At 28.3% G+C, this 10,440-nt stretch overlaps 2 protein-coding genes across 2 annotated transcripts; both read left to right on the top strand.

Annotated features, from left to right (window-relative positions):
- The first annotated feature begins 3,041 nt into the window (after positions 1-3,041).
- Positions 3,042-3,572, top strand: LOC122271434 (nuclear speckle splicing regulatory protein 1-like). The gene has a single exon (XM_043052618.2). It carries the CDS (start codon positions 3,042-3,044, stop codon positions 3,570-3,572), a length of 531 nt encoding a protein of 176 aa, XP_042908552.1.
- An 89-nt stretch (positions 3,573-3,661) lies between these two features.
- LOC107442578 (nuclear speckle splicing regulatory protein 1) lies at positions 3,662-9,304 on the top strand. Its single transcript, XM_016056177.3, has 2 exons — positions 3,662-4,370; positions 8,524-9,304. Exons 1-2 carry the CDS (start codon positions 3,747-3,749, stop codon positions 9,175-9,177), a joined length of 1,278 nt encoding a protein of 425 aa, XP_015911663.2. The 5' UTR covers positions 3,662-3,746; the 3' UTR covers positions 9,178-9,304.
- Positions 9,305-10,440: the final 1,136 nt, after the last annotated feature.

The following is a 10,440-nucleotide window of genomic DNA, read 5'->3' as shown; positions in this document are numbered from 1 at the left end:
GCTGCGGTCAGTGTGCGGGTGGGTGACCCACTTGGATCAGTCTGCGTAGGGACCGAGGGTGTGCGGTATTGGTCCTCGTTAAACTGTTCTACCGTAAAGTGCTCGACTTCGCGCGCAGGTCGTCGGGCTACCGAAGCGGGGGTGCCATCCCGTCCGCAAAGGATCAAAATTGTGATGGCATGTCTTCGGATCATCCTCCGGGATGTTTCCCAGACCGTCGCCAATAGCCCATTGTGCAGCTCTAGTGCGACGTAAATTAACAACAACAATACATAATTATGAAACTCAGATCCTATTGCTTATCGGTACAAGTCAATTGATAAACATAAATGAATATATTTTTCGCTTTGTCAGTAAAAAAATTATACAAAATTAATCACATAACAAAACTAATCATTCAATATTTTTTCTTATAGCTATTCAATAACATTTTATTTATGTAACTGTGACAATTAACTAAAACAAATTTTAAATAGTATACTGGCAGCTTATATGATGTGAATCACTAATCCGATCCCAAACGTAATATTTTTTTTTTTTAACTCAACGAATGAACTGTATCGTTCTCTCATTAAGAATAACTGTTAGTGAACTGCTAGTTATAACTGAAAGCGTTTAAAAATATCCAATATTATTTCGGTTCTATCTTTTCAACTGTATTCGCAATTGAAGCGCAATCGTACGCCCTCTATCGGGGAGTGTAACATGGTAACGTTTCTTCGTTATAGTAACTTATTAAACTAAAAAAAATATTTTTTTTATATTCTTTATTATGCCAACCACAACAAAATAATATCTCTTTTTTTTTCTTTCTTCTTTTTTTGAAAAAAGAAGCAACATTGGGAAATAAATAAATTATATAAATTATAAATAATAATAAAATTTGGAAAAATATTTGTTAATAAACTGAAAAATAATATGTATCTTTATTCTTATTAGAGAGAATTTAATCCCTGAGAAATTGCTCTACTAAATTTAATGATCTAATATGAAGAATTTATTTTAACTTCAGATCCCATAATTTTCTGAATCAAACTATTTCAAACATTAAAGTATGTAAAGTATACTGAGACATATTATGTTATATCATTTAATTTCACAGACAAGTTATTATTTTTAATTTTGACAACGATTTTTATCGAAGAGTTTACATTTTCAATTGAAAATTCTTATTTATAAAATAAAAACGAAAAATAAAGAATGTTTATGGTGGAAAAAAAATGACACTACAAATTTCTCGTATTGACTTGACAGGAAACATTTTCATATTGATTTGATTTTTTCTTTAAATCTTAAAGTTTTTAATCAGCCGTAGTAAATCATTCTGTACAGAACTATCATCAAATACAAAAAAAACATATTTGCAAGTAAATTTTTCATTATAAAATCATAACACTTACTAGCTTCATAAATCCAGAGAATCTCAAAATAAAATGTTCTTCGTTTTAAGGAATTTATTTTCAAATAATATATACATAGATTATCACTTCATAAATTTAAGATGACATACAACACTATAAAATTTTATAATTGTAGGGTTTCGATATAGATTTTAATATGTAACAGAATGGCTGAATTCTAGTTGAAATTAATCATTAAAAATAAAAAATACTTACAAATAAAACATTTACACTTTATTAATATTTAACATAAATGACACTTTATTAATATTCAACACACCAACATTCAGCAGTAAAGGATCATTTATTAGATTTCAAATAAATCAGATGATCATTTATTGTTGTTTTCCGAATTATATATATATTCAGATGTATATACTATTCTATAAGGAAGAAGAATATTCAAGAACTGTTATTGTTCTGCACGTTCTAAAAACACATATATTCATTGGAATGAAGTAGGCAATGCACTTAAATGTCTTCACTTTAATTTAAAATGAATTGATCATAAAAATAAGAAACATTTTACCATGATAGTGACTATAGAAAGGAAAGCATTAATGAAACATTGTTCTTGAAATGATGGGCGCGTACTGTTTCAAAAAGATTTACCGATGTTCTGGATTGTTTTTTCAAGTTCTTCTGCCTTTTTCTTAGGGAAATTTAGTTTCCTATTTGCTGCTAAAAAAAAATACGTCCTATCTAAGCAATCATTCTGGTAGAACTAGGAACTAAATGAAAACTTAGCCTGAAAAGGCCTACTTTGTTATAGATAGGGTGTATTCAAGCGTTGCTATCTCAAATAAAGGGTGAATATGCACAGATAGGTAAGTAGGTATTTTATTTACGTTGAACTAGATCTGCACAATGGGCTATTGACAACGGTCTGGGAAACATCCCTGAGGGTGATCCGAAGACATGGCAACACAATCTGTGAAGCCACTTCCTTAATCCAGACTGAATTTATATCGGAAGCGGATGGAAATTTTTTCCCGATTCCTGAACCCATGGAATTTCTCGGCAACCGACCAAAGATCGTATGAGTATGTATATCTCAGGTACTTGGTGGATCTTATCGAAGTCAAGTAGCCCCTCTGGACAACAACGGCTAGTTCATTATTCTAATTATTTTTAGGTTGTAAAAAACCCTAGAAAAAGCAGGTGAATAACATATAGTGGGTAAAAAAATTTCCGAAATTTCGTTTAAAAAGTATTCACACTGTATGCGAAAATATCGCATATGCGTATTCGGAGATGCGAGCCTGATTGACGAATTTTTCTCGAGTAAAAGTTTTTCACGATTCAGGAGCTCTTTCATATTTTCGAACTCGCATACGTGATATTTTTTCGCAGGAAGATTACTTTGTGCATCTCTTTTCACTGCATTGATTTCGTTCCGGACTGAATGTTCGGTATAGGAGTTCCAGCATATTCGAAGTGGATGCAAAGCGAATGGCCCTTAAAAAGAAATTACAATTTGTTAAGCAAGCTACAAGCATCATTCCCATTTATTACCTAACATTGACTTTTCAGATTTTGGCAACATATACAGCTACTTGCTAACATCAATCCATCAATTTATTGATGTGTTTAGCTAAGTTTTCTGTTGTTGTTACGTTTTAAACAGTTTTAACCTGTAAAATGGAGAATAAAAAATCATTTGGACTTGTTATTTCGAAAAAAGCCCAAACTCTTCGCCCCAAAAGTGGAGGAATTTTCGGCTCTGATAGTGATGATGACGTTACAACTTCAAAGAAAAGGTCTTCAAAGATACCACAATCGAAACCTATTTCATCCAAAAAAATTATTTCAAAGGAAGCAATAGATCCGAGTATCTATGAATACGATAGTATTTACGATGATATGAAAGCTGAAAAAGCAGCCGAAGTTGCACCTAAGGTACAAAAGTCCTCCCGCTATATTGATCATTTGTTAAAAGCTGCAGATAAAAGAAAGAAAGAATACGAACGACGTGTCGAGAAGAAGGTACAAGTAGAAAGAGAAAAAGAAGGCGACCAATTTAAAGATAAAGAAATGTTTNGTGATTTTTTTCCCATGAAGACTACTTTGATATGTGCGCCTCTTTCCACTGCATTGATTTCGTTCCGGACTGAATGTTCAGTTAAAGGGTGCCAGGATATTCAAAGCGGATGCAAGGAGAATGGCACTTAAAAAGAAATTACAATTCATCAAGCAAGCTACAAACATAATTCACATTTATTATCTAACAATTGATTTTTTTCATTTTGGCAACATATATTCTACTTACTGGCATCAATCTATCAATTTATTGTTATGTTTAGCTAAGTTTGTTTCGTTACGCTTTAAACAGTTTTAACCTGTAAAATGGAGAGTAAAAAATCATTTGGACTTGTTATTCCGAAAAAAGCTCAAACTCTTCGCCCCAAAAGTGGAGGAATCTTCGGCTCTGATAGTGATGATGACGTTACAACTTCAAAGAAAAAGTCTTCAAAGATACCACAATCGAAACCTATTTCATCCAAAAAAATTATTTCAAAGGAAGCAATAGATCCGAGCATCTATGAATACGATAGTATTTACGATGATATGAAAGCTGAAAAAGCAGCCGAAGTTGCACCTAAGGTACAAAAGTCCTCCCGCTATATTGATCATTTGTTAAAAGCTGCAGATAAAAGAAAGAAAGAATACGAACGACGTGTCGAGAAGAAGGTACAAGTAGAAAGAGAAAAAGAAGGCGACCAATTTAAAGATAAAGAAATGTTTGTTACGGCAGCATACAAAAAGAAAGTTCAGGAAAGAGAAGAGGAAGAAGAGAGAGAACGTCGTGAAAATATGTTGAATGACATGATGGACGTGACCAAACAGAAAGATCTGAGTGGATTTTATCGGCATTTTCTGAAACAAACCGTAGGAGAAGAAAAAATACCTGTTTTTGGTGAACGGACTGCTATTAAAGAAGAGCCTATAAGCGATTCAGAAAGGGAACTGGTATGTTTCTAACCTTTTTACTTAAAAAAAAAACAATGAACTAGTCGAAAGAATTTAAATAATAGTAAATATTTACTGTGTCAATCCATTAAATTACTTGCTGATATTGCTGATTTTTAATGCTGATACAAATCATGTTCTAGCTAACATTAATAGTAAATATATAGCTGGTTAATATTATGCATGACTGCATGCAATGTTCTACTTTGCTCAGATATTGTGATAGTTGTGTTATTTGCAATAGGGAAGAATAAGTCTAAGATCTTTAATTTGTAAGTAATAGGTAGTTGCAAGTTTATTATTTCATTTTTAAAAAAAATTAAATGATCAATAAGATATAGAGAAAAAAGAGCCTTTAGGCTTCATGAAGAAGTAATTGCTTATTTTATTGAATTGTTGTGTTTAATTTATGTAATTTTTAAGTGGTGCAGTAAGAGAATCTTAAAACTAAATTAAGTCATTTATATTTTTATCACTTACATAATTACAATGATGCCCATCATTTGGTATAAATTATTAGGGTAATAACAAATGTTCGGCAATCGGCTCTTTTCCCCAGATATTCAATTGGCTGAATTGAATATTTTACCAAATAGTCAGCGAATTATTATTTGGAAAAAAATTTTTTGATAAAAATTTTTTTAGGGAAATTTTAATAGATTTTATAAAGAGTAATCTAAAAACGTATTATTTACTATTCTTTAGAAATAGTTTTGACCCATGTTTGTTACTTATTAGTTTATGTTCTGAGAATTGGAACTAGATTACTTTATACTGAAATGTACATTTTTTAATGCTGATTTTTTAAAAATTATATTCAGCCAAGTCAATTTTATCGTTTTTTCAACACTCTATATTTTAAAAAATGATTATTGTTTTATTTGACTTTCTGTTTAAATTAGAGTGTAACGTGTTAAAATTAGAGTGTGACATGTTTTTCTTCTTATATTTCAAAACTAAGGAAAAAAAATTTTTCTTTATCTTTTGAATTTTTGTTAACTTTTTTATTAACGTTTTTAATCCGACAGCAATTTTTTAAAGAGCGTTTCTAATTAATGTTATTCTTTTAAAGTCACTTTTTTCTAAAAGTATGGCAATGTGAAAAAGTTAAATTAAGATTTTTAGCGTTGAACATTTACAAATTAAGAAAAATTTTTGTTTTGATTTCTATCTAGCCTTTTTTTTTTTTCAAAAAACTTATTTTCATAGACGCTCTTATTATGACACGACCCTTTAGAGAGTCTCCATTAGACTTTAATCTTCACTTTTTTCTTGAAAATACAGTAATTGGAAAAAATTAATGTTTAGCTTTAAATTTTCTTTTAAAAATTAAGATTGATTATTATATTTTCTGTTTAGCTTTTCTATAAATTCTTTGTTTTTTTATAGACATTTTTATGACAGCGCTGCATTTTTAAAAGTGTTTCTGATGGACATTATCCCGGTTAATGTTTTATAGATAATTTTTTCAGGAAAATATTATTTTTAACATTAGTTTTGTTTTAAGAATTAAGAGATTTTTTTTTTTGATTTTTTTTTTCTAACATTTTAGCTTGATTTTTTTTTTTTAAATAGGTATTTTAGTTTTTAACCCATCATCCCTTACCAACAATACGAGCTAAGTGTTGATTATATTTCTATAATGATTAAACTTATATCTATATAAAAAATAATATTGATTAATGATTTTTTTATTTTAAAAAATGTTGCTATTCAGCTGTTGAATATTTGGTATTTAGCCGGTTTTATTGGCCGAATAAAGAATATTCGACCAACTCACCAATGGTTACATCCCTATTAATTATATCAGTACCTACCTAAAGGTTTTGATTGGAATAAATAACTGAGTCATCTGACGGAATATTCACTTGCATAAAATTTGAGATACTGCTCATTTTTACTATTTCGCATGATATTTAGAGTGTAAATAAACAGTAACATTTATTACTGAAAATTTTCGTAAATTTATGAAGTTTAATTTTTAAAAGACACTTTTAATTGAAAAAAATTATTTAAACTTAGGACAGTATAACTTCATTTACTAATCAGTGATCACAACACTTCTCACTTATTGGCAAATTTAGATAATATAGACACAGATACGCCATACGCAGACACATTTATGGAGATTACTTAAATTTTATGAATACTTTTTAAATCTATTTATTTTCTTAAAAAACACATGTGTATATATAGATAATGCTTTTGTTCAAGAAAATATTTTTTGAGGAGTTCTAAGAAAAATAATTGTTTTCCTGCTCAGATGATTAAACAAATATTGTAAATATTGTTGATGTTTATCTATCTAATATTGTTTTTCAGGCATGTTAGAAATAATTAAAAATGCTTAATGTTTTGGATTTAAAAAAAATTTTTTTTTTTTAAACAAAATTAAAGTCTTTTTAGTGATGATTTTATGTTAATGCTAGTAAAAAGAGAAAAAAAAGCATCTAAACTAAGCATCAAATAATAGTATTTAAGAAGTTTAGACACAGGGACAAAGTAAACTAGTAATTATTAATTTTGTTGTAAGGTTACAACCCAAACCCATCCCCTAGTTGGCAGAAACAACCAGGCTCTTTATTTCTTTATCATTCAATGCATAGAATGATATTTTTTGTTCAATGGAATTCTTTTAAAAAAATTTCTTTCAAATAATAGTTATTTTATCTTAGTTCATCCAAGTCCAAATTTTGCTACCATAAGTTACTATAGGCTTGATAACTTTAGTTGTAATTAGTCATTCTGACTTAAAAGCGGAGATGCAAACATTTACAATTTATCCATAATTACTACAATTTTGTCATCAAGCTGGTGGTCTTACAGTTATGTTATAAAAATTACAAGTTATGTTATGAAATTTTCAAAATAATCTTTTTAAAATAAGATTTTGTTTTCTTAACTACAGAGAGTTAAGAATTTGTTTTTGTTTAGTGTTCTACTTTTAACGATTTTAAAAGCAATAACTGAAAATATGTTTTAATAGTAAAAAATTCAAAGAGATAAAAAAAAATAAAAGCACGTAGGACTAGTTTAAATTTAACCAAAAAGTACAAGGTTGATTCTAAATAATCAATTTAATTCTATAATGAAGTATAAAATTTCAGAAATTTTTAATTTCTTATGTTTGTGTAAGTGATATTTTTTCAATTTAATAGTTAATTTCATGCATAATTTTAGTAATATTATATACCAATGGCGAATTAAGTTGCATATTTAATTTAAAACTTAAAATTTTGCTAATTTGAAAAGCATAAACCTTAACTGGATATTTCTGTGTTGTTGCTATCTAATTATTGATGGCTTTTTTCTTCTTTTTTTTTGTAAAATTGGCACCTGTAAAAAAGTTTTAGTTAAAAGAATTGTCTTTTGTTTATTCAAATTACATTTTTGTATATATGATTATAAATATTTATCTAAGTGATCAAAGATCAAAACCTTTTTTTTTGTTTTTTTACACATAAGACTTTTCAACCACCTAGAATCAACCAAAATTTTCTATAAAAACTTAAGATTCCATGGCTTTGATTATGCCAGACATGAGACTAAACAATTTCCTTGAAAACCAATGAAAAGTTTTGGCATAGAGAATTTGTCATCGTGACTCAAAAAGTTCAATTTTAGTTCTTTTGATTCAAATATCCGATGGTTGTAAATCTGATAACTAAAGAAATTTTAATGTTTAATCTCTAAATGATTTCTCTCATGGAAGTTTAATAACAATAAGCAACTGATTCCATAATTCTGTGAGTTTACAGATTTGCAAACACTGTTATCATAAGTACTTGCTTCCCAAAATGAATTTTATAATCAATACCTGAAATCTATATATTAATTTTTAAAAAATATGATTTTATCTAAAAGAAATAATTTTTTATTTACACTCTGCTTATAATTAACACGAATGAGATAAAGTAACTTAATTTCTTACTTTATGATCCCAAATTAAATAATCGCAATGGAAGCAATTTTAGCCTCATAACTTTATCTTACAATATACTAAACATTTTTGAAACATTGGCTCTTTCGGCTGTGCAAGGTGGTTAAAAATATTCCTGAGAAAATTAAATAATTAAAAGGATAAATTAGTTATAAAATCTTTAAAAAAGTTTACGATAAAAATTTAATAAAATTCCTTTTATGACAATTTTAGGCAGGTTCATCTTCTAAAGATAATGTGGCAATGAAATCAGAAGAGAATTATGATGATAAAGACTTGACTGATGATGATTCCTCTTCAAGTGAGAATTCTGACCAGAAAGGTGGCAACAGTTATGAAAAGTCAATGCGGGAATATCGAAAGAAGCCCACTAAATCCCAGTTTGTAAAAGATAAAAAGTCTTCTCATGTTGAAAACTCTAAAGATTTATCTAGCAGTGAGTCAGAACAGGAACATAATGATACATCTAAGACAAGTGTAAATGATAAACGGAAACGTAGAAGTTTGTCCAGATCTGATGATGATGTATCAAATGATTCATCAAAAGAATCTAAAATACAGAAAAAATTTGTTAGTGTGAACTCTAAGAGAAATGCAACAGAAGACCAAGAAACTGGCAACAAACAAAAACGAGTTAGGTTAGATTCAGATTCATCTGAGGTGTCCGAATCTTTGGACTCTGAGCTAATCAGTGATAAACACATAACTTCATCCGTATCAACAAATGGATTGGAAAAAGATCATGATGATAAAGAGACTGGTGCATGTAAAAAATCAAGAAACATATTTGAAAAGCGAACAGTTGGTGATGTATTTGCAGCTGCACAAGTCAGATACTTTCAGAGGCTTGCAGCTCGTTCTGGGTGATTCATATAAATGTTATTTCATGAAAAGTGATCAAGGACAGAAAATTTGGTTATCAAAACAAAATAAATATTGTAAATGTATTTTAGAAAAGCACCTAAAAAATAATAAATTTCTTTATATCCATGGATTGTGGTTTAGCAGCATTTTTAATTTAAATTTTTGACAAAAACAGAAAATGACAATTGTTCACAATATGTTGTAAGTGGGATTGATATTTGTTCCTGAAGAAAACTTTTTTTCTTCCGAGAACACTGAAAGAATTTGGACAGAATGGAAGAAACTAAAAATTACCAATACAATTGTTTTACAATAAGTATCAAGTACAGCTTAAATTTAATATTTTACCAGAAAGTTAAAAAAAAATTTCATCTACTTTTTTAAGAAAAAAAAGTAGTTTTCCATTATTTATTTTAGTTTTATCCACAATTTTAAAAATTATGTATCATATTAGTCAAGAGTCGGTTAGAGTATCCATGTTTAACAGCATTTGATTCTAAAAATTCGTATTTGCTATGCAATTGAGAATTCAATAAGTGATTTGCAATACATAGTGTACATGTAATTTGTTAATTTAGTAGTAAAAAATTTTATTGTGATAGTATTTTAAAAATTATTTTTATAATTATAAAATTAGGTTTTATTACACTCATGTATGTAAAATTTTACAGAATTACAGATATATTAACTAATAATTCATTAAACTATTCATTCTTCTTTTCAATTGATGCTTTTTAGTTTTCACTTATTCAAAAATGATACATTAAATAGTTAGAAATAAATATTATTATTTGAACTGAATTGCAATCATGAACTCTGTGTGTGTGTTTAAATATGAATGGAAACTCTTTTCAAAAAAGTTTCCATTTTTTCCCACTTGGTTTGGAAGAAACCTATTTCTGATGGTTCCTATTTCCCCTGAAATAGGTTTCTGCCAATCCAAGTAAGTTACTGGCTGAATGATGGCCGTAGTTCTCATTGGCTGTGTGATTGTTTTGCTGAGAGTGTGAAAAATTTAGCTCTTTACTGCTAATGTTTGTTTTTTTTTTTAAATTTATATTATTAGAGACATATTTGGTTGTAAGTTTACTGATGTATTTATATTTAACAATACATATATATATTTAACAATGTATAACTTATAATATATTTAACAATGCAATGAATTAAAAGGTCTTAATATTATTTATAAATAGTATTTTTATTAATCAACCTTCAATTTAACAAATAATGATAAATTAAGCAATGTTGTTCTAGATAATTATG

Source organism: Parasteatoda tepidariorum, chromosome 1 (genome assembly GCF_043381705.1).
Source record: "Parasteatoda tepidariorum isolate YZ-2023 chromosome 1, CAS_Ptep_4.0, whole genome shotgun sequence".
NCBI lineage: Eukaryota > Metazoa > Arthropoda > Arachnida > Araneae > Theridiidae > Parasteatoda > Parasteatoda tepidariorum.
The sequence above is the reverse complement of the archived record's forward strand: the minus strand, read 5'-3'. Positions and strand labels throughout refer to the sequence as shown.

Excerpts from the sequence above, each read along its gene's own strand:
- LOC107442578 (XM_016056177.3), top strand. The coding sequence starts at position 3,747 with ATGGAGAGTAAAAAATCATTTGGACTTGTTATTCCGAAAAAAGCTCAA. Across the intron at positions 4,371-8,523 it reads GCGATTCAGAAAGGGAACTG|GCAGGTTCATCTTCTAAAGA; the intron begins GTATGTTTCTAA and ends TGACAATTTTAG.